This window comes from Streptopelia decaocto (genome assembly GCF_964273445.1).
Source record: "Streptopelia decaocto genome assembly, chromosome: Z".
NCBI lineage: Eukaryota > Metazoa > Chordata > Aves > Columbiformes > Columbidae > Streptopelia > Streptopelia decaocto.
The window spans coordinates 56,489,349-56,514,649 of record NC_138657.1 but is presented as its reverse complement, the minus strand read 5'-3'; the positions used below and the strand labels follow the sequence as shown (position 1 = coordinate 56,514,649).

The 25,301-nt window shown below is 36.4% G+C and overlaps 1 protein-coding gene across 1 annotated transcript in view; it reads left to right on the top strand.

The window, feature by feature from the left end:
* The window catches only part of NDUFS4 (NADH:ubiquinone oxidoreductase subunit S4), a 47,865-nt gene that overhangs the window by 7,904 nt on the left and 14,660 nt on the right, over positions 1–25,301 (top strand). The window contains exon 2 of the mRNA XM_082074864.1: positions 12,606–12,684. Coding sequence (XP_081930990.1) covers positions 12,606–12,684 — 79 coding nt within the window. The remainder of the gene's footprint in view (positions 1–12,605; positions 12,685–25,301) is intronic.

Here is a 25,301-nt window from a genome sequence, read left to right as displayed (position 1 = left end):
AAAAGGAACTTGTGAACTTTAAACATGCTTGAAAACAGTGTTAAGCATATGGTAAATTTCTGGAGGTACAAAGGCAGTGGGACTGTTTAGTTCTGTCTGGGACTTACACATAGTGTTGTTCATAGTTATGTTTTATGCAGTTCTTTGTGATGCAGGTAAATACCTGTTCTTAAGCTTGTGCGTTTTCATTCTTTGAGAGTGAACCATATCTGTTTGCATTTTTCTTTCATTACCATGAGGCCTGAAATTATTTTTTTATTGTTTTGAGAAAAAATAGAAATTAAGGATATCCCACCCTACCAGGCAGCTGTTGATTTTTCTGCTGTTGGCCAAATTGTCTGTCATAGATGAAACTGTTCTAAGAGATCAAAGTGCTGAGATTTTGATGATTTTTTTTTTTTTTTTTGGTAAGAGTTTGATTCCGAGTGTGTTTCAGTGTACATCTCCAGAAGTCTTAAGATCATATTCTTTATTGTTTTCAATAAAAGATATTGTTAAACTAGCAGGAGGCTGAACAACTAAGATTACCTTCTTTATAATGCATATTTCCCCATTTCTTAAGAAATTAATGGCATATTTCTTTCTGAGTTTCAAAGTGCAGCTGTTCCTCCTGGCAGTATAACAGTTATGTTTAGATACCATTTTGTTAACAAGCCACTTGCTAGCTGCAGTAATTTGTGTCTGTCTTAATCTTCCTTTGACCTGTGACTGATGTTGAGGAAGTAAATTAACTTTTTACTCAACTAGACAGACTGTAGGCAGCTTCAGAATGTGTGTGGGCAAACAATTCTGGCAGCTGCTTATTCTTGGAGTGTTAACATGGATGGTTTCATAAACAGCTTCTATTCATTATTCTTTAAAAATCAGGTCTGATGTATTTTATATAAAATATTTGAAGACCTGTATTTTATGAATGCATACTCTATATGTAAATACTTCTTCTGATGTTGCCATATGCTATCAGTCTAATGAAGTAATGTTCTTGTAAATGCAAGTGATGCCGTTTCTATTGAAGTCTAAACCAGAATTTTTTTGCAGTGAACTTTTTCATCTTTCCTGTTTATTTCAGTGGTTTTAAGCAGACATTTTTATGGATATCACATCTGTTGTCAATAATGTGCAGAAGTACCATCTTTCATTATAAAACCAGAGATGTATTTTCTGGCTATTTAAAGACCCAAGAATAAACAAGTGGCTTAGTACTTTCAGTAGGGCCACTATATTTTAAATAAAGGAAAAAAGCACAGAGCTCTTCCTGCAGTAGCTTTAGCTGTTCTGTCATGTATTCAAGGAATACTTGTATGTGCCGTTTGAGTTACCTGAAGGGGAATTGCAGTGTGATGTGATCTGCAGCAGTGATATTTTGTCATATGTCAGTGTTGATTGTGCCTACCTGAGAAAGAGTCAAATAATCTGAATGTTGTTGTCTGAACTGGAATTCAAGAATAATGTTTGCATTTGAACCATCAGTTTTACCTTAAGGGTTTATTCCGCTTTAGAAAAGAGTGAGCAGTCTCCAGGCTAGCAGTCTCCTTTCAAAGAGCTAATAGCTGTTCAGATGGTAAGAGTAGAAAAGAGACAAGCCAAAGGAAAGAGGAGAAGGAGGTCTGTGTGTGAGTACAAGAGAACACACTAATAGGGTAGCTGATGAGGTTGTTTTGATTCTCAAAGGTGAGTTCTCCAAAATGCTTGTAAAATGTGTTTACATTAATAAATAGTAAATGGAAAGAAAATGAAGAAAGATAATTACAGAACAACAAGACACTTCCTTTAAAAGTCAACTTCATTTAAGTAGCTTCGCAGTTTCATTATATTACTCTTGTAATACACAATAACTTATCTTTCATCAGTTTAAAGAATTGTTGTCGAAAGGCTGCAAGTGCTGATACACTACTCTCTAGAAGAAAGGACTTTTTTTTTTTTTCTCTAAAGTAGTGCCATGTAATTGTTACTTACATTTTCATGTAGAATACTAGTTAAAGTTTTGATGTGATAACTTCTGTTGGAGACACTTGCATAGGTTGCTTACATTGCAGCCAACTGTTTATTTTGAGCTAAAGACAGATGTGTATTGTAGAAGCTGATTAATGACACTGGTGCCTACAACAAAAAAAGTGTGGTTTGTATATTTTTAAAAATAGATAAGATTTAAAATTTGTCACGATAGAGGGACTACATAAAAATTAAGGCCTGTGCTTTGGTTGCAAAGTAATGAAGCTGAAAAACAAGTGCAAATATATTGCATACACTGGAAAAAAAGGAATTTCATAGGAATTAATGACTCGGCAGACTGGCAGGGAGCAGCAAAGGCTGGTTGCTCGTGAAGGTAAGGCAGGGTGGAAGCTAAAGGTGATCATAGCTGGGACACTGCCCTCACTGGCCAAGGCACAGTCCCACAGCATCTGTACATGAGGAGAGCTGGGTGCTGGTCATAGGGTCCATCGTCAGTGAGGTCCAGGGTCTGTTTGGGGAGTCCACTCAGAAGCAGAGCGAACCAGAGAGGTTTGGAGACAAGCTGCAACATGTATCTGAAGTCCATCCAGGCTGTGAAGTCTGTACAGGACTGGAGTCATACTGCAGCTTGGGTGAGGGGCTTAACCAGGCTCAGAGACAGGAGCCAGAGCCAGGCCTGGAGGTGGGTGCACTTAATGACATCACTCAGGCAAGCACTGAAGACCCAGAGCTGAGTTTAAACGGAATTCAAAGGCCATAGGCAGGGTCTGTTCCTGGAGGCCCTGGTTGAGGCTGGTAATGGCCATTAAGGCCTGTTAGTGCCCTTCGGGTTCTGATGTGTGGTCTGACAGAGTTTGTCTTCAGACTGTTAATATTAAAACACAAGCTTACTTCAAAACTCAAATTATATTCTTGCCTGTATGATGGCACCATTGGTGTGTCTTCTCTGCAGTAGGCAAAGATTTATTGAAATACCATGGGGATTGTTCCACTTAGAGGTGAGTGAAAAGGAGGTTGGAAGTATGTCAACAAAGGAATGATGTGGACAGGCAGAAGAAATAAAAAATAGGTTGTGGTGTGATCAAGTTGTGTGATATAATGGAGACTATCTAAGGTACCAGATAAGTGTAGAATGGCAATAGTTCAAAGAGGAGTTGAAGACAAAAGCTTGATGTCAGGAAGGAAATTCAAGAGTAAGGTAGCTGAGACAAGACAAAGTTGACAAAGCAATGGTGAAATAAATTCAGATACAATAATATTAGCTAGATTCTGCATTTCTCATCTTAAACAACAGCTGACAGCATACAGTTCTGAAAAGTGACCTGCTTCTGTATGTTGCAGTCAATTTCTGAGACATTTGGCTGTCACTAACTGGCTTTTATGAAGTAACACAAACATAAATTAATAGATAGCTCTTAAATATGTTTTTTCATAGCTGCCCAACAATTGAGCCTTACTAGTCAAATCACTTCATTGACTTCCATGAACCCTTGTAAACCAAGATGTAGTTTTCCAGTAGCACTTTAAAGGATTCTTTTTTGTATTATAGTTTAGTTCAGCAGTTAACAGTTCAAATGTGTGAGGGCATTAAATAAGAAAGAAGTTGCCTTTATTTATGTGCCATGTTTTACAGACATTGCTGTTACAGTAGATTATTAGAATAAATATTATTCAAGCCTCTAAGTGCAGTCAAATAGAAAGGCTAAATCAGGAGGAAAGAATAGGGATGAAATACAGGCCAGTACTATGCCATAAACCAGTTTGCAAACACAGAGGAATATTTGCTCTTTTTTGTTGTTTAATTTTACATGATTCAAAGGCTCTTGTTCAAAATGCATAAACTTCCCTAAGAGAGAGGTGGGTTGTGGAACATTAGTTTCATTCCTCTCGGGTTTGGAATTAAACCCTTTGACTTTTGTTGTTCTTGCTATAAAGAGAGCACAGTTTTTAGTTACTGTCTAGTTGTATGAATGCCTGAATGTGTATGTGTGGGGAGACATTTGACATTTAGAAAGTCCAAACAGCAAATATGTCACCTGTGTATTTTGTCTTATGCCTTACATAACTTTTCCATCTTCTGTTTTAACTTGATTAGGCTTTCTAGCTAGATAACATAAAGTTCAGTTGAAAGTTGATATGAGCTGTGCAGCATTTTTGGTGTTGTTTGCCTTTTGGCTGACTTGCCTACAAGCGGTTTCCACTGCTCCATGGGGAACCTGCTGTTCTCAGATTGTGATCTGAGGTTAATTTCTAAGATTAGGTCTTCTGGTTTGGAGAGTAGCGTGTAATGAAATTGCTGATCAGCAACTGTACAGATGGCAGTAGTTCAGAGCTCCTGTCACCTGACAGCAGTTGACCATTTTATAAATTATGTATTCTATTGCTGTAAAAGTAGTATACCACATCTCCTTTCATAATGAGTTATATGATTTCTACTACAGAAATATGTAATTTGGGGTCATTTCATTTGTAACATGTTAAGCCCCTCTATAAAATTGTTTCTAGTCTGCTGTAATCTGAGAGAGGCCACTGTCATTCTTTAGTTACATGCATATGAGGATCTAGAAGCACTGGTGTGGCTTTGTTCAGAAGTTTAGTTGCAAATAATGACTGAGTTTATGTCCAAGCACATCAAGAAACAGTCTGGTATCAGCCTGGGATTTGCAGAGGACTGTTTCAGTATGGACAGCCCTCACTCGTCAGTGTGCTGACTTGAACACAAGCTAGTTCTGTGATTTTCTGCCTCAACTATTCTTCAGCTCAAGTTGTTTTCATTGTGTGTATGCTTGTGCCATGCATGTACCCACCTAATTAATGCTACTATTATACAAAGCATCATGCTCAGAAGCACAGTGGAGACACCTGTGTAGCTCTGCAGGGGTAGGTTGGGCATGCTTGAAGGGTTTTGCTGCTCTTCATTGTGTGCCTGGTGGTGTCAGCTCAGTTAGCTGGCTAGAGAGCAGCTCGAATGGACCATGTTAGAATCAAGGGCAGTGCAGGCTTGGCATTAAGTCAAAGCTAGCTTTTCTGCTTCCTTGTTGAACCTGAGAAAGCTGTTTAAAGGACGGAAACTGATGTTGGGCAACTTGGAGCTCACTTTTCTCCTGAGGACTTAACTGGAGTGTCAGGAATGGCTATAGTGCTCTGGTCCTATGATAGCTATGGAAGGACTGTGGCTGTGTTTGCATAGTGCTGTTGTACCTTGATTGCCTGTAGATATGTTAATAGCATTTTCCTGTCAGTAGAACCTAAAATAACTACAATTTGATTGTTTTCTACTTAGTAAAGTATTTACTACTTGAAAATTTAATTCATCTAATATTTCTAAGGGCAGGTGAACTTGACATTTAGCTTTGAACATGCACACTAACTTACAAACCACAAGCCAAATTCTTAAAGTTGTTTTCATGTTCTGTGATTTATACAACCATTGTTCCTTCTCATGATTCAGATTTACCTAACAGAAAAGCACAGTAAGTTCCTGCCTTGTTTTCCAACTATACACCTGGAAATACATACATATTATGCATATGAACATTTTAGCAGTAGAAGTAGTATTTATATATTTCTATTTCAATTCTGATATTTTTGCCACTTTAAGCAGAAATTTCAGTATTTTAGATTAAATAAATTGGCATTCCTGTCATCCATTCAGAAGCATAGTTCACTGTGTTTATAATTCAACATCATTTTGTAGGCAAAGGAAAAAAATACAGTGTGCCAGTATTCTCTGAGAATGTAACTATTTATAAATGAGGAACTTGCTTTTCCTCCAAACCCAAAAGTTAGTCATGCAGCTCATAGTACAAAATAGAACTACATGGTCTCCACAGGCAGTGTTTGGCATTATATTCCGTATTTTGCTTATAATGGGATGTAATAAGAATAATAAATGTGTCCTAGTAAAAGTAAAAATAAAATGCCATTGCCACTGTTAAGTCTTTACCACTTTAGTTACAATAGCAAATCTAACACCACTCTATTTAAATTCATCTCTCACAAGTTCAGCATTATTAGCTGTCTTTATAAAAATGCATTATATTGGGGCTGAATACTGTGATCTGTACTGTATTTGACATTGTGTAACAAGCAATCATTAATGTCTGTATTCTGTGTGGGAGAATATTATACTGATTTGGTTTTAGTCTGCTTAATTGCAGTGGGTGACTATGTTGAAGTTCCGAGCTGGCAGTGTTTCCGTGTTCTTTTTGTTCAGAATTTAATGTATTTATGGTGACTGTATGCTATGAAGCTTATATTATTCCTGATAAATATTTAAAAAGGTTGGTTTTCTAAGAGTGATTTATCTGTTAAATGGATATATGCATATATGTATATTCACACCTACTGGTGCCCTCCCGGGTCATTCAGTATAAGAATACTTAAAACACCCTTTAGACTTACTTCTTAATGAGTGCCTTCAATTTTCATGAGGCACGTGAGGTCTTCTTGAAGAGTTTGCTTCATCTTTGTGTTGTGGTCTGATTACCTGTGCTGTGATGTCTGGTTTTCTTTAACAGATCTCCAAGAGTTGACCAAAAGGGGGTGCTAACAGATCAAACAGTCAATGTGTTGCATGAAGAGCTTAAGGAGCCTTTTTTGTGCAATGAATTAAATCTCAGCTGCTGAATTAGATCAAGTAAATACAGGTTTTCACATCTGGGTGTTGTGTAACATGCCGGTCACAGCATTGCTCTTCATGGAAGGCAAATTCATGCCTTGTAAATATGGCTGCTTCTCACCTTTCACTAGGCATGTGGAGGATTCTTCATGACATTTCCAAAGGCTCTGTGGGAGGCATTCTCTTCCGTAACATTTCCATTTATTTTTCCGATTTTGCAGTTAAGAAACAAAATCCTATAGAGGTTAAGCATAGGTTGCTTAGCAGATATTTAAGCTCAAATTTGTTGAATTTTAGAGATTGAATACAGATACCCAAATCTACCAAGATAAATGTTCAAGTCAGATGCCTTAATAGCCTTCGTCTTGATATCACTAAAGACTGTAGCTGTCCATTGCTTTAATGTTTGGTTTCTCTAGTTCAACCGAACTGGTTAATGCATGAACAGAGCTGGGGCCTCTAATGTAAGAAAGGAAGAGGCCTAAATATGTCCTCTGAAACAAGGAACTCTGCTACATCCTTATCCCACAGTGGGATAAGATGGTCAAGAGACCTGATACTGATGTGAATATTGTAGTGAAGACTGGAGAACTTCCAGTGGCTTCTTGACGGACTCCTCCATTTGTGTAGAAGAGGTGTGGAACCCATGTGTGAGTTTGCTGGAACAACAGATTACAGTGGAAGGGGAGTAAACGCTTCTCATGGAAGACACATAGATGATCATAGGATTTGTATTTCCAGGATACGTGATACATATAGAAATTTTTGAACTCTACAAATTTACATTTTCTCTAGTAGTCATCATTAATTCATTCTGCATTACCGAGCTAATGTAAGAGTATTTTTACAATTATTTAATAAGAAGACTGTGTAGTCTAGTCTTTGCCAAATTCCTACTCATCTCTTTACACAGTATAAAAGACTTGTAGATCTTCTGTGAGACTCTAAAATAATAATTGTAGCCCTAACCCCATCTAGATGCAATATTCATGTCTATAAAGCCTCTCTAAAGAACTGTGGAAGAAAAAGTGACATTAACATTTTAAAAATTCCTAACACTAAAACCCAGATATATCAGTAAAGTCTATTGTTTTATAACAGATATTAAAACAGAGTTCATACTCAGGCTGGACCATGATCAGATTTATGGTATGCACAAAATTTTATTGTCCAAAGTTACATTTTAAGTGAACTGTAGAAATTAGTATAATGAAATTATAATAAATGATAGAAATGATTTAACAGTAAGAATGTAAAATTATGATACAGGATCATATAGATCAAGTTTAAGGAATTTAAATGCCCAACACAGTGGCACAAGTTAGGGAGAAAATACCACTTTCATAATTGCAAACCAAATGACAATTCAAGTGATGGTCTGTGTAGCCAGAGGAGCTCCTCTATGTTCATGCCAATTTATCCCTGTTTGAAGACACCTCCGTATTTGTGTGTCAGGCTAATATGGAGAACAAAGAAGGCATTTTCCATTAAGAAACTGATCAGGCGATTTGAGAGAGGGAATATACTTGAGGAGGAGGAGTGTAATGCCAGATGCGTCTGAAGGAAGAGGCCAGAAGAACAAACTTCAGCAAGAAGAGAATTTTGCTGCCTGAGTCCCTGCAGACTAAGTGTCACATCTTTACCAGCCAGGCTTCCTTGATGAAAGAGACACTTCTTAGGGACTAGAAGACCTTGTGAAGAGTTAATTATAATCCAAGAAGCTGCAGATTGGGGTATCCACATACATTAATATGGGATGCCATGGGGAAATATCAGCAAGATCATAAAGGCCATGGGTGACTTTTTTATAAAAATAAATTTTGCTTTTGTCCATGTAATTTTGAAGGGGTTTTGTTTTAAATGGCTAACTGTTCTAATAAACCCAGGCTTGTTTGTTCATCACGAGGGAGTTCACTATAAGAAAAATAGATATGTGGACAGTTTGGAGACTCATCACACTTTATTAGATAATAACAGTGAAGGAAGTATATCTGATCTGTGTTTTGAATGGGACATTAATGAGCCTAGAAGATAGCAGGCTTTGTTTATTGCTTGCTATTACGTGTGAAACTTTCTTCACAGTTACTGAACTTTAGCATTATATTGATGGTCTATTTAATATTATTTGAAGTATTCTGTGTACCATAATTTTAAATCAGAGTTTGATTAGTCTTGGAACAGGCTAAGAATGGAACTTCCAGCTTGTAAAGCCTCATCCCAACATGTTTTGACTGGGAAAAAAAAAAAAGTATAACCAGTCAAAAAGAGGCAAAACAGGATAATGTAAACCCATATTGCTTAGAAAGGAAGAAAGCAGGTCACCTTTCTCTAGAGGTCAGTAGTAGAAGAAAGGAGGAGAACCTTGTGAGAATGAAACTCTAAAAAGAATGTTTTATAGTTCTGCAAGTTTGTCCATCACAAAAGCTACCTAAAGGTCAAGGTGGATGTGAACAAAGTCAAGTATTAATTGGGAATTTTGTAAGAATTACTTTACCATTGAAGAGAGAATGAAAGATTTAAACTGAGTGGTCACTTAAGTGATTTAGATTTCAGATTCATGTAATCTGAAGGCAAAATAAATGTAAAGTGTATACAATTTCTAAGGGGATACTTGAGTGATGAAATGATACTTGTCATTGCGGGAGTTTGAAAAGAGAGGATTGTGTGTGAAAGAGGTCTGTTTTCTGGTTATCTCCTTCGTTAAGTGCCTGGCATTAGGGACAAACCTGCAATGAAAGCTGTTGAAAATAAAACAAGTGTTTTGGGAATCTAGTAACATTTTCTGTTAACTTTTAAATACTAGTATTTCAGATCACATGATATTTCAAAGTTGCTGGTATTTCTAAGCTCCAGATTACTTTCCTATGAGAGCTGCAACAAATGGAGATATAAGCAGCATGTTATCTTTAAAGCAAAAATGATGTTTTATCTGTTTTTACACAGAGAGACCTCCATGGACTTAAGGTTCAAATTTCCTAGTCCAGTCCATATGCCAGTTTTCAACCACTTTTCAAATAGGGAGTTCTTAAGGAAAGTATGTTCTTTCCAACTCATTGCAATCCAGGGGTGGACAGTAGGCTCAGCAGTAAAGAAATTAGCAAGGTTGAAAATTCCAGTAACAGTTGGGCATTTTCAAGAATGGTGTAGTCAAGAGAAATGGCTTTGAAAATTATGAAGAGAAGCATATGCTTTTGTAGAAGAGCTAAAACGTGGAGAGCTGTAAGGTGTGATGCCTTGAAGTTTATCCCTTTTTACAGAGATATTGTATGGAAAACAAATCACGTCTCTCTATATGCAGTCTAGAGGCACCTTGGAGAGATATTTTGCTCACCTTTAATCTGGTGGGATTTTTACGCCACTCTTCTCTTTTAACTGTAGCGGTATAAGAGCTCTTTAATTTTTTTTTTTCTCCTAATACAGAAATTTCCGAAATGAGCAATCATCTGAGTAAAAACAGTGTCAAATGACATAATGGTGAGTAGAAATCATGTTGGAAGGGCATGACATTTATACTTTTCAAAGTTGATTAATGCTTTCCTAGATAAAGGAGAAAATTTTTTTTCAAAAGTAAATTGTGTTACATTTTCTTCCAAATTGCATTTATATCACAGGAAAAAGTATGATTCTGGTCAACCTTATTACTTAAATCCTGTCATGCTCAAATCTTTATGTATTCATCAGACCTCTCCATGGAGCAAGGTTCAGAGAACCTCTTGATTCATAGTTTTGATTGTTTTGTATCCAGAACCAGCCAGTTTGATTGCATAATCCCATGTCCTTCTTTGGTTAAATAGTGTAGTGAACACAGTCTCACATGATGTTCTAGAATACCTGCAGAATACTACTTTGATATTAAAATTCCTGGAGAGTGGGGAGAAACTAGTTTTCCTATTGAAGTGTTTAATGTTGGAAATCCTGTGGCTTCAGCTGCTTGCCACTAGAACTCAAGTGTAATGCTGCTGTTATGAAGGATTTTAGGATAGCTTCTCTCTTGTTGTATTTTTGAAAAGGACCATCTAGGAGCCATTTCTTGCAGCATACTGCAGTATCTGTCCTAGTTTTATGATGTATTGTTTTATGTGCACAAATTAAAAAATGACAGCTGTGTTGAGTCAGAAGCTCTCTGGGACAGAGATTTTGAGCTAGCAGAGGTGTTATCGTTTTAATGTTTGCAAAATTCTTGTGCTTCCTTGCACTTGAAGACTTCATCTTGTTCTTCAAAGTACCCTTGCAGATGGTTTTTATTGTTTTAAATAGGAATAGATGTCTGTCCATGTCACAAGGTTGGGTGATTCTATAATCTTTGTGCTTTGTTTTCCATGATGTGGAGATTTTTTGAAATTGTTATTGGCAGATGGAAGGTAATTTAGTAGAGTGTAATCTGGGTTAGAAGTATAGATTTGTGGGAATCTGCATTTGAAGTATTACTGAACTGAACTTTGTTCCAGTTGCCTAGTTTTATAAAATTCTTGTGGCTTGAGTTACAGCCACTATTTCAAATTCCTTTCTAGTGTAGGTTTTACCTCCTAAAACTTTACCATGATAATGCTGTCTGAAAATTGAATGCTTGTTTAGTTAATGTGTTAAGTCCATTGGAGCTAGATTGACTAAGTGGTCAAGTTCATCAAATGCATTCTCACCAGAATTGACAAAAATTAGCGAGGGATTTAAGATCAGAAGACTTGGTGGATGCATGTGTTACGAAGACTGTTTCCCGAGTTAGTATGGCTTATTAGAATGTGATAGAAGGTATGGTCTTTTAATTCTACAGTTTTGAGTGGTTGTGTGCAAGTTACGTGGTCCTGAAAGGCCTTTCATGTTACTGACCATTTAACTGTTACGATTTATGTGGGAAAGGGTAAATTTGGATAGTATTGCAGATTTTGTGAAAGTCTTGGAATTTGTCTTTAAAAGCTGTGATGTTTTTAAAGGCACTTACGGATGGTTTCTTCAAATGTTAAGTAAACATTACCAACAGTGTTAAAATACTAGCAGTATGGTTGTTAGTATCACATAGTCAAAATCTCAAAGTCTGTTTGCATCTGCAAGCATGTCTGCCTTCCCAAATTAGGCAATCTTCTGAAGAACAGTTAAAACGAAAGTGGCTAAGCCTCTTACTGTTCAGTTGTCTATATTCTTGCATTTTTGTGCCTCATTTGTTTAAAATGACCTTAATTAAATGTGAAACATTAGCTCAGAGAATTGGGCTTTTTGGCTTGTTTCACTTGCTGTTGCATTATTTTGCCAAAAGATTATTTGTACTCAAAGGGCCCAATCCTGACATTAGTGACATAATGCAAATTAAGGGCAATTTTTACTTCTTAATTCAGTGGGTTCTGTGTTTCCACCATGTACCTTACAGGTTTAGTAATTGTGCAAGAAGAGTAATAATATTTCTTTGAAATGAATAAGCTGACCCATCCTGATTTAGAAATTAAGCAAAATAGTTATGAGCTTTGCCCGGTCAAAACCAGAAAGTTTTGTTTGAGTTATCAGCTTAGGGATTGTTTGGTTGGTTTTTGTTGTTTGTGGTTTGTGTTTGTTATTGTTTTTTGTGGGTTTTTGTTTGGTTTTATTTTTTAATTTATTAATATTCTGTTGCTAAAGTGTATAACTGATCTTTACCATTACAAATAGATTTAGGATTTTTTTCCTGTGATGCCATCATTTTAAAGATCAGAGTTCCAGAGTGCTTGCAGCAGCCTTGTATTTTTCTGTCTGTTCGTGACAAACCAGCTACTGTACATTAATATAGAGCAGTACAGTCCTTGCCACTGGCAGTCTCTCTGTGACAGAGAGCCTGTAGGCTGACATAAAGTGCAGCCTGTTGTGAACTGCTAAGTGGGAGTCTGCCAAAAACTCAGCAGACAGAACTAATTGGGGAGAAAAAGGATTTTTGTGCCCTCATCTCTCCCTCTTCAATTTTTTTTACAAGACGGATATTGTTAAAGTAACTTGTTTATGTAAGATTTGTCTGCCTCTATTTTCTCATTGCATGAATCATTTTTTAACTTCAAGTCTTGCACTGCAGGTCACTGAGCACTTCCACATGGCGGCTGGCACAGGACCAAACTCGAGACACGCAACTCATCACAGTTGATGAAAAGTTGGTAAGGGTTTTCTGCTGCATACTGCTATGATACAGCCTTCAAGGTTATTTCTGCACAATAGGCATTCAGTATGGTATTCTCTGTTCTTCTAGGAAAGCCATATGAATGTGAACTACAAAGCAACAATCCTTCATACATTTTTAAAAGGTGAACATTAGTAAAAAAGTATGTGTAGGAACTGTGGCATTCAAAGTGTTAAGCAATTTAAAATGAGGAGTACCTTTTCATTATTATATTATAGCCAAGGATCAGTATGAGCTGTAATTTATAAGAAGTTTGTTCATTTTGAAATCTGGGTATAGTTTCTGTGTAGTGAAAACAGACAGGATTTGCCAGCTTCCTGAAATTTTCTTCATTAGGACTCATACTACTAAAGAAAGTGTGTAAAGAACCATCATGCAAGATTATTGTTACTATGCGCATATACTCTGGTGCTTGAATATGCATGAAGGTTAGATTACAACTAGGAACAAATGCAGAACATTCTTCTGCTAATCAGTAGCAGATCAGAAATTTGGCAATCTTTTCTTGTAAGTTCTTCCATAATGTGTGGTCTATTACTCTAGATGCAACCTGACACTTATGTTTACATTATTCAATAGTATAATTTTTGTAAGACTTCTGGGGGCGAATGCGTCACAACAGAAGCATGCTTTTCATTGGTTTTCATATCGCTTTTGCATCTTCAGGAAAAAAAATTCCCATCATATGTACTAGACAGTTCGTATTGTATGTAATTTTTTGTATCCCTGAAGCTATTTGAACTGCTTAAGAAATATTTGGAATTTGTATTTATAAATTGAATATTTGTAATGATAACTACAAGTTGAGACAGCTGAAGTTTAACAGGCTATTGGAAAAAAAAATGCACCTACTATAACAACTCTTTAGGGTCTTTTTTTCTCATGCTTTGTAAAACAGATGTAGCAATAATAATCTACTAACAGGTAAAAATATAATTTATTTTGTAAACTTCATTATGAATTTTAAAAAGTAGTAGTATAATTTGAGGTTTAAAAATCATTGAAAAATTACACTGTATTTGCTTTGCATAATTTTGGATTCAGGATATTTCATTTTATGTACTATGTAAATAAGATTCACCAAGTTGATAGACCTATAGTTCCCAAAACAAATGATGAATTGCATTTGATTATTGTAGCACCGTTCTTTAACATTAAAAAAAAAGAAAAAAAAAAAGAAGAGTTTAAAATGCCTGAGTTTACAGTATCACATTTCCCTGTTGTGGCCTCGCGTGATGGATATGCAGAGCTGAAAGAGACTACAGTGCAAAGACAGATCCATAGAATAAATACTCTTCTATCTTCCATTTTGTATTTAAATGTACATTATCCTAAGTTAGGATTGTGTGCTAGCCTGTCTAGTGATGACAGTTCATATTTCCATTTGAGCTAAAGTGATACTAATTTGAAATAAAACTGTTCTTTTATCTTACTGCAAATGAATTGTGAGTGAAGTGGTTATTTCAAATGTAATTATATGTTTTTATCAACTTGAAGACTCTAATCATAGTTACTGGGGGTTTTTTTTTTGAGATCTCATAGTAGCAACCACTGAGTAACTTTGTTTAATTTTGATACATATAATGTATCTAAATGATTATTTTATGCTTGGTTGTTTCAAGTATTAACTTCAATGTCAGACTGAGTAGTGTTTTCCTACAATATTGTGTGCAAGTAGATGCGCATTCTAGATACACAAATGTTTTGTTGGTTTTTTTTTCCCCCCAGATTATTGTAGGGCCTGAAACAAAATGATAGAAAATTAGAACACCGTTTTAAAATCTTTAAAACTTTTTGGAGAGGTTTCTGTATTGCCATAAAATATCAAATAAATGGTGTTCTATTAATGGGCAAAAATTTATATCCCATTAGCAAGAAAAGTCCTCACAAAGAGGCTTGATGTGTTTTTTGACTCTCTTTAGGGCTAGATGTTCTCTAAACACCTGTTAAACCTCATGGAAAAGTAGAGTACTGTATTAACTTATTTTAGATTGTTGCAGTATATTTCCTAATTTTAAGTAGGATTAATTACAACCCATTAAAAATAATTTAACACATTACATGAATTTTCTGTTTTCTAAATAATGTTACTAAGCATAATAAACCTGTTATTTCCATGCAAGTTGTAACTAAACTGTATTCCAGAAGCTGATGCTTAACTTTTAATTAAAAAAGACATCTCCCCTTGTCTTAGTGCCAGATATATGCATCTTATTGTTAGAAATTGTTAAATCATGTTTTGTTGAATTTGTTGGCTTTGTCTTACTTTAAAACAAACAAACAAACAAACTGGCATCACCTTATGGGTGATTTTTACATACATATCTGAAAGAAGCAGCAAGAACAGGTGGGAAATGGGATATGGTTATCCTTGTTTACCTTAATCCTTTTGTAACTTATTTTGAAACTGAACTCTTCTCTAAGTTCATGTTTACAAGGCTAGTAGAGTAACACTGTGGTTATTGAAAACTTTTAACTGCATGTTGTAGTTGAATTAATCTGTCTCTTTCCAGTGCTTTTGTAGAGCTTGTATTTCTATGTGTACATGCATATGCTGGAACTTGATCAACAGGGATTCCTTCGAATTACCTAGAGTCCCATTTGATTATGTAGGTATTAAAATATTCATTGTCTTGGGAAACACTAATGAAATAGAACGGGTAAGAGCATCCTGACATTGAATTATTAAGCAGTAGTCAGTCACCTTCTAACTGCAGCCCAGCATGTGTTGAATACAACAGATAAATGAGTTCTAATGAAATAGTAGAAAATACAGTAGTTTAGACAACATTCATTTTTCATATTAGAAAAAAAAAAAAGCACTCTTAAATATAAAATCAATTAAATGCTCAGCTTTTATAGAACACATCCAAGAAATCATATCTTTCTCTCAGTTACTAACTGGACTATGGAATAAAATAACTTTTCACGAACAGTTAAATCTGAAGAAAATAACATACAAAATGAAAAAAGCTAAGCAGAAATATAGTTCTTGCATCACATTGTGAATCTCTAGCCACCAATTAGGTCATATTCCAAGAGTCTGGACAAATAGCTCTGTGAAAAGTAGTCTCTCAAGACCCTTCTTGCATTAGGAAATTTGGGCTATAGAGGACAAAGGCTGTCTGCAGGAAATCTCTCTCAGGTAATGTTCCAAATGATTTAACTGTTTGTGCATATGGAACAACATCACTTCCATCATCATTATAAAAAGCTTCAATGGTTTCGCCTAAAGTGGGGGTTTGAGCTGTTTTAAATTATGGCGATTTGCTTCAGTTGTAGAGTGCATCAGTACTGTTTGTTGTAGCTAAAAGTCATGCAGTTCAGCATGTGCGCTTTAAGCAGACTTCCCGGTCAGTGCTGGTAACGCTGCATTGTGGTTGTCTAGCCTGGAACTTTTGTAGGCTGGGCGCTTTTGTGAAAGTTGCTGTCTGCAATTGGAAGGTACTCCCAAATATTTACCAATAAAAATACTTTTGTAGTGGTTAAATGATACCAATATTGCAAACATTTCAAAATCAGAACAACTGCCAGAAAATATACTTTGCATCTATAAAGTAGAATATTCCACTGATAATGCATATGCTGTAGCTCAAAGCAAAAATTATTGCAAGAGTAGTTGTAGGGTTTAGTCACTGGGGAGACACTAGATTCACTGTGGAACTGTGGTTAAGGGTCAGCTTTTAGTTGCAGCCATCTCACAGATGTTTTTATTCTGTGTCAGGCCAAGCTAAAATAGCATGAGTTGCTACACAGAGTTAAGCATTCAAGAGCAGTACTGTCAAGTGCAATTCAAATGGTACTAAAGCAGTTTTTGCAGCATTTTGAGAACACGTAGGAATGTACTCTATTACAAGCTTGACAGGCTAACTACAATGATGCTATTGACATTTCAGCTACTGTCCTGAAATTGTTTTGTTTTGTCTATACTGTTAATTAACCTTTTCTTCAGTTATGCTTCAGAAGTCTCAGTTCTCAACCCTCAGCAGAGGGCCAGCTTCTTTCTGATTCTAGACAAACCCTGCATAACTCACTAAAGGTAACTTGCATAGAGCAAATTGGGCACAGAAAATCTGAAGCCCTTTTTGAGGATGAGCAGTTCATACTTTTCACGTAACCTTCAAGAGGAGTGGTAAATGCTGTATGCTGCAGCAGCCTAGGCCAAGGCAGAGTTAATAAGTGGACTTAGTGGATGAGGGAAAGGCTGTGGTTGTTGTTTGCCTAGACGTTAGCAAAGCCTTTGACACCACTTCCCACAGCATTCTCCTGGAGAAGCTGGCAGCTCATGGCTTAGATGGGTACACTTCTCACTGGGTAAAGAACTGGCTGGATGGTCAGGCCCGAAGAGCTGTCGTGAATGGAGTCAAATCCAGTTGGCATCTGGTCATGGTTGGTGTTCCCCAGGGCTCAGTGTTGGGGCCCGTTCTGTTTAATCTCTTTATCAATGATCTGGATGAGGGGATTGAGTGCACCCTCAGTAAGTTTGCAGACAACACCAAGTTGGATGGGAGTGTTGATCTGCGGGAGGGTAGGAAGCCCACACAGAGGGATCTGGACCAGCTGGATCATTGGGCTGAGGCCGGTTGTATGATGTTTAACAAGGCCAAGTGCACTTGGGTCACAACAACCCCAGGCAGCGCTACACGCTCGGGGAAGAGTGGCTGGAAAGCTGCCTGGCAGAGAGGGATCTGGGGGTGTTGACTGACAGTGGCTGAACATGAGCCAGCAGTGTGCCCAGGTGGCCAAAAAGGCCAACAGCATCCTCACTTGTGTCAGAACTCATCCCCTGTACTGAGCACTGGTGAGGATGCACCTCAAATCCTGTGTTCAATTTTGGGCCCCTCACTACAAAAAAGACATTGAGGTGCTGGAGAGAGTTCAGAGGAGGGTGATGAAGCTGGTGAAGAGTCTGGAGCACGAGTCTGATAAGGGGCAGCTGAGGGAGCTGGGGCTGTTTAGCCTGGAGAAAAGGAGGCTGAGGGGAGACATTATTGGTCTCTACAACTACCTGAAAGGAGGTTGTAGCATGGAGGGTGTTGGTCTCTTCTCCCAAGTAACAAGTGATAGGAAGAGAGGAAATGGGTTGGATATTAGGAAAAATTTCTTTACAGAAAGGGTGGTCAGACTTTGGAACAGGCTGCCCAGGGAGGCGATTGAGTCACCATCCCTGGAGGTATGTAAAAGACTTGTAGACGTGGTGTTAAGGGACATGGTTTGGTGGTAGACTGGACAGTCAGAGGTTATGGTTGGACTCAGTGATTTTAAGGATCTTTTCTAACTTAAATGATTCTGTGACTCTAAGAACTGTTGTGAAGCTGGTATCAAGAATTGTGGGAGCTTTGTCTTGGCTGTCCAGAGGTAGCAGTTAGTGTCTGTTGTGTTTACTACTGGATAATCCAGAAATAGCAGTATATTATTAAGATTCTCAGAACATGAACATCTTCAGCAGAAAAGTTGCAGAAAGACTCCACTCCATTTTTTCTAGAAGACTGCATTATTAGCAGACATCACACGGTGTTTTCAGCATTGAGTCATAGTTTGTTCACCTTCATCCAAATCCCAACTTTGGCTAGGTTTAGAAATTTGTGAAATTGTGTAATTTCTGTTTGATTAGAGGAGCATAGACTTCACTATAATAAACAGTGGTAATGCTGAAGTTCAAAATAAAATAAACAAACAGATGAAGAATAGCCTGGAATGATGAAACTTCTTCAAATCTCAATCTGATAGTCTACAGTGCTGTGAAACGAAGGACATAGCAAATCAAGCTTTATCATGCTTTTTAAAGTGTGGTTGTTGCTAGCAGCCTTTCCCAAGAACTGAGAGTATATTATACTTTACTCTGAAAAGCAAAGCAATAATGTGTCATAAAATTATGTGCGAGACAGTGTGACATTGCATTTGAAGACTCTGTATAAGGAGCTGGTTTTGCAACTCAGTGAAGAGAAACACTTGGCAAAGTATGCGTTTATTAAAGACAGGCTTACTAGATTTCCTTTTCTTGGAACTACTCTTCAGCCAAGAATTCTCAAAGTGTTACCACTGTGTTAGATAATAAGGATATAGTAGATGTTCTATGTTTTGGTTTTTCAAAATTCTGTTAACCCCTTGTGGGCTATTCCTTGAGGGTGAGTTTAAGCTGTTCCTAAAGTAACTTAATGGGATAAAATAATTTAGAATAATATTTTCTTTGTTTAACCCACTATAGATGCAGTATTTATTGAACTGGTTACCATAAAGGATTCCGTTCAGGGCAGCATTCCTCTTCAGATGAGGAGCGTAACCTAAAAAACTTTCTCTGTCTTGTGTGTATTGCTCTGTGATAGGGAGTTGTCATATTCAAAGGATGCGAAGTACCAATATGGAAGTACAAATGTACCAATTTGCAAGTACAAATACATATACACCTACTTTAATAAAAGTTTATTTAAATTAGAAACTTGAATGGAGTAAAAAACTTAAAGACCTTTACTTTGTGTGGTCACTGATAGTTTATTTGTGAATCTGCATTTTTGCTGCAAAACATATATTAAAAAGTTCTTTTTCTTTTGTACTTTTTTATTGCTCCCCTTCCTACCGCCCCCTCTCCACCACCCAAAGACTACAAAATACTACTCTGTGGAGGAAAAAACTGTCTTGGATAAATTTGTCAAGCAACTACTGTGAAAATTAATATTTAAAGGTTTTAATGGGTTTGGCGATGGTGATAATCTTCCTCACTTCATATACACCACACTGTTCTGCCAGAGCATATATCTATTTCTAAGCAGTGGTTTTTAAAATTTTGATTTAAATAATTTGGCAGTTTCTTCTTTATAGTTTTGACTAGTAGTTGCATTTGGTCTTAAGTACAGTACAGGTTCAGGTGTAGATGTGTCTGTAGGTAGCAGATTATCTACCTATGTCCACATTTTCAGTACTGCAAATTCGCTATATTTTGCTGTTCGGCAATTAAATCCCTCTTCAGTTGGAATATCCTAGCTCTATTCAGCCTGTGCTGCTTGCTACAACTTGGTTTTGTAAGCAATTGTAGTTCTGTGGTTTAGAAAACCCAGTTGGCTTGATACCAATAAACAGCTTTCTGTAAGAATGTCTGAAGGCAACAGTTACTCTTCATGATAAAGAAGCTTTCCGTACTCTGACAGTCCAAGTAAAGAAATTGCCACCACCTTTATCTGTCTTTTAAGAGCAATAAATATTGCTATATTACTAAATTTTAGCTTGTGATGATTTTTTCAGTTTATCAAACTACGTGTTTTGCAAGTAGCTCAGAACCTTGTATAAATTGATACATAGCTCTGTCAATGAGAGCTTTCATTCCTGTGTGCGTTTATTTTGGTTTTAGGATGGGGTAAATTTGGAGGGATTTCTTTGTCTGAGAGACTTTTCTTCTGGTGCATGGTAGTGTTATCTCTGCTGGGAATTGGACGGAGGAGTGTCTGTGATTAAGGTTACACAACCTTCTAACATCTCTAGTGTCTGTTTTGTCTGGGCTTCCTTCGTGCAGCAATCTTGTGCAAAAATTCCAAGGCTTTAGTCTGCAGCACTGGGTCAAAGAATATGTCTTTTTGAAAGATATGCAGGCAATTTTTTTGTTGTTGTTTCATTACAGTGTATTTAATTTTCTATCAAAGAATACTGGGTTTGAAGAGCTTGCTATGATGGTTGCTCAGAACAGATTAAAGGAGTGTCATTGTGCCATGTTTAGTTTGTCTGGTTTCCAAAGGGTTATTCAACATGCAAATCCTTGTTTGATTTTGTAAGTCTAAATTTTCAAGCATTGTTTCTGATCTGCTATAAGGAATAAAAGTAAGCCATTGGTTTTTTTTGGAGCAAATTTGTTTAGTAGTTTTGCTTTTTAAAGACTAGATAGTATTTTTATGTTCTTGTAAAGCTACCGTTATCTAAACCATTTCTAGTACACCTGCGTTAGTGTACCCTGTTATGAAACATTTCTGTAGATGACATGAATTCTTCATGTCCTGTCAGGAATAGTGAATAAACAATTCCTTGTAGCATGCTTGATTTTCTGTTCAATCAAATGCATCTTTCTGTAGTTTTGTAGTATATGTAAGTTGTATACTTAAGACACAAATCTTAGCCTAACTAACGAATTTCTATGTATAGACTTGAAAGCTGTTGCTAGTCAGGAAGTTCTAGCTTAATTATTATATCAAGTCAGAAAGGGAAAGCTTTCCTTGTCTGGAAAGCCCAGTGAGCCTGCAAGAATCCTTGAAAATCTTGGTCATGCTGCAAGAGAGCTTGGTGCTTCTTCAGTACTACCTCTTTCTACTCAGAACATCAATGATGAAATGGAACCAGTTGCTCTTCCAGTTCTTGATGGCTTGTTTATGAGGTATCTTTGAACTACTTTCACGGATGCTTTCTCAAATTACGAATGTTAACCTGTGCTAAGTGAGGACATGAACCATGAAGTGTGCATCTGATGTTCAGGTCCAGAGCTTTAATATGCAATTTAGTCTTTGTGTTGTGAAGCATGCACTGTAAGGAAGCTGCTCGATCTCTATGTATCTTTTTGGCATACTTAGTTCTATTCATTCCATAAAGCCCACTGGCTTATATTTAGTGCAAAAGAAAATGGGGTAATAACTTTTCTTGTTTTACCTGTTAGCCTGAAAACTGGGTTAACAAGTTAGAAGTTGAGCTGTATATAATTTATACAAAATGCTAATAAGACATATCATATACAGTATTTTTAAAGATCTTATAATTATGTTGCAAAAGTTTTTTAAAAAATGAGGGTATGATAATTCTGATTACAAACATCTGAAGGAGTGTATAGTTTTTCCTTACAGATTTATTTTATAGATGTGCACATGTTCATGTATAAAAATAAATAACCGTATTTTTCTACATAGGCCAACATCATCATCATCATAAATCATATATTTTAAAGATTTTGCTGAGTAGCATGTTAACCCAGAAGCTTTTCTAAGATTAAAATTCTAGTCTGCACTAGTATTTTGTTCTTTATTTTCTGCTTTGTACTTTTTCTTAGGTGCATTTTCTTAGAACCACATTTTTGTTTCCATGTCTGCTCCATTTGAAAGCATTCTTGAGTAAATTAATTCTCGTTCTCTAGTAAGTCAGAAGTTTAATATCTTTTTCTGTTATGTCTGTTTCCTATACAAGTTCTTACTTTTTTATCAGTGTTTAGTAAACATAATTGTACATTGTAGTCTACTTTGAATTTTTTTCCCAACAGTAATATGAAACGGAAAGAAAAGATGTAGTGTATCAAGTTGAATTACTGAATTTAATTGGTGATGAATTTCTCTCTATTGTATGATGAAGTAGAAGATTATGATTTTTATCCTATAACCTTAAAGACCAAGCATATAGAGGCCAAAGCACGAATTACACACAGACTTCTAGATAGAACAAGCTAAAAACAGTTTGTGAAGTAACACCAATATATTCTAGTTATGATTCAGCTTTTTAGAAAGAGACTGTAGAAAGCTGCCCTTTTCACTAACCCTATAGGTAACTTTAAAGAATGCGTTTTTGTCCAGTGGTATTAAGCTGTGTATTTTATTGATGACGTTGAAACAGTTCCAGTCCCATCAACCCTTCTGATACCCACCAGGGAATAATGACTGCATTACTGTTAGAACAGAACCTTCTAAAACACAGTTAAGGCTTAAAAGCTGTATGCACTAATTAACAAAATACAGTGGACGTTTAAGCTGTTAATAGCCGCAACATCCCTGATGCATAGACCTTCGGTATGCTAATGCTGCAGAACAGTTCTCTATTGTGCATCTCTGTAACGAGGGTAACTGTGTCAGTTCTTTTCTTGTTTCACTACCTGCTGTGTATGGAAATTACGTACACTATTTAGCACTTGCTTTCAACTTTTAAAGTCCATGCATATTACATAGAAGCATTACATCTTGCATTAGGGTAAGAGACAGCTTTTAACAGGTCTGGCTTCCTTGTAATTTCTTAAATACAACTTTTCTTCTAAAAAGCATGTACCAACAGGGATTTTGCTCTAAATTTGCATTTCTTGATTGGGGATTTGCTTCTGATTTTCTCCCCTATGTGTCACACCACTTGTTACGATGTGGCAAAGATGTGTTACAGAAACCACTTTCTTTCCAAAGGAGATATAAAGAATAGAGAACATGCATCAGAATGAAGGCAGGCAGTGGTTTACATGAACTCAGGTTTTCTCATTGTTCTTAGTAGTGGACGATGTGCTAGTGTCAAGTTAAACTTTAAAAGACTACTTTTTGCTTTTTTTTTCACCCCCACCTTTGATTAATATATTTTTAATAAACAAAAAGCCTAAATAATTTGTTAAATTTTAAAGTTAAATGGTGCTCCACTGCTACCATTAGAGATAGTTGGGTAGTGAAAGGAAAAGAACACAATGCATGATAATGAAATTTGTTAAAAAGTATGCTTTGGTCTAGCCACCAGCCCAGGGAGATTGTTAGCTAGCTAAAACTGAATCTACAAAGGATGTTTCGCGTACTGCAGTGATCGTCTTTCTTACAACTTCATTATAGGAAATCTTACTGTCTTAAGACTTTGCCATACACCCAAATTTGAACTCAACAGCTCAGATTTTGTCCAGATTAGGGTATGAATTGGCCAAGGTACTCCTGCTTCACAGCAGCAATTGTACATCTTCTGTGTAAGTAGTGTCCCAGTTCACTGCTGTCGTCCTCCCTTGGGTCTTCTGCAGCTTGGAACTGGTAAGGGAGTTTGCCATAAAACTGAGAAAAGGCACTGGGACACACTTTTAACACAGATAAGACCGCTTCCCCTCCAAAGGCTGAAGGTGATGAAATTGATGAAAGAAGTGGTGCCCGTATTTGGGAACTCTAGCTGGGCTGTATTTGGAAAATTTCTCGATCAGTACTTTAAAGGAAGCTTTGTAAGCTTTTCAAACAGGCATAAAGCAGATCAGAACTGTTAATTTTCTTGTTCCTGACAGAATTCCTGGAAAACAGTACCTTTATAAAATTCATTTAAGTCTTATGCTTATGATTTATTCTATAGATACAGGTAACTGAATGTTAAAAATAAGAACTTTACTAAAATGTCATCAGAAACACACAGAAAATACAGAAATTATCTCCACTGTGCAAGAGTCACCTGTGTTTAGGCTCTCATTTAAGTTATGAAAGACCCTACCCTCAGTTCCTGGTTGGGGCTTTAGGTGTCCATGATCAAAACTACAGTTTATGGACTGTAAGCTCAAGAGTGATCTTTAGTGTATAATTCACCAGGATATTCTTGAAATATGTGTAGTTTTGCAAGCCAGTCTGCTCATTGTGACTTATGCTGGGACTATAGCATAAATAATCAAACCAGCAAACTGAATAAATTTTATCCGAAAGAACGTACTATCACTGAACTACAAGTGAACTGCAGTATACTATTTATTTAATAGTATATGCAAAATTGAACTAATCAGGGAAATCAATACAATGCTGCCTATTCCAGGTGGGATCTGGCTGGTAATACTTCTGTCTTCTTTCCTTTAAAGCTCCTCCTTGCCTGTTATTTTTGTTCTCCAGCTGAGAAATAGTATCTGTAGGAAGAGTTGCTTATGATAGTAAAGCAGTAGAATGTTGCCATAACTGTAAATTATTCTAAGAGGAATCAGATTATTTCGGTTGTTCGGTTATCCTTTTTCTAAATGCAGCTAAACTAAGACTGATTTTATTTGAAAGTTTATGGCCTAAGAACTTTGCTGTTTTCTTATTCTTAACTATTTAATTTTTTGCATGTTTTTTAATCTGAGGATTGTTAAATTCTTGTAGAATACTTGGAAGTTGTGTGCGGTAGAAAACTCTGTATTTTTAAATGCCTTGCAGGTAATAAAAATCCACCAGCCACTTGTGTTTGGAAGCAAAAGATTTGCTTACATATGCTTTGAATGAGTTCGAGAAAGTATGTTCTCTAAATCCTGCTGTGTTACAAGAAAAAGTAGTTTACAAGATCTGTTGTAATTCAGTCTTTTTTCCACCTTGTTGAAGATAAGCACGCTGTTTATAATTTCCTTAGTTTGAAGAATGTAATGACCACATTGAAGTCTCTGATGGCTACTAGTAGCAACATCAATCTTTTTTTAAATCCAGATATTGGATTCCCCTTCTCATTAATTTCATGATATTTACCCAGCCATTTACAAAACTAAGGAAAAAAAATACATTATTAATAATTAAATAATCATTTTGTCTTGCTCTTTGATTCTTTCCTGGCAGGAAAACTAAACTGAGCATGAAATATCTGTCTGTGCTGAAAGTGGGGCTAACGTGTTTTGAATGCTTAATTTTTAAATTTCTAAAATGTTGTTTACCTGTCCATCAAGAATGCAGGCTGAATTGTAGGTACTTTTAACATGTTTGTCAAGCAAAATGCCTCTCTGTTTTGAGGCTTGTTGGGGCACTGAGAGGTGCAAAATCTGGGAATTTTTGTTTTGTTTTTAGTATTATGGTTTAAATTATCAAAACTATGGCTCAGCAGCTTTTCCATAAGTTTTAGCATTAATCACTTTTATAAATACAGTTGCTGTTATTGTAGGAGAAGAATGTGAATACAAATTTTGGAAATGTA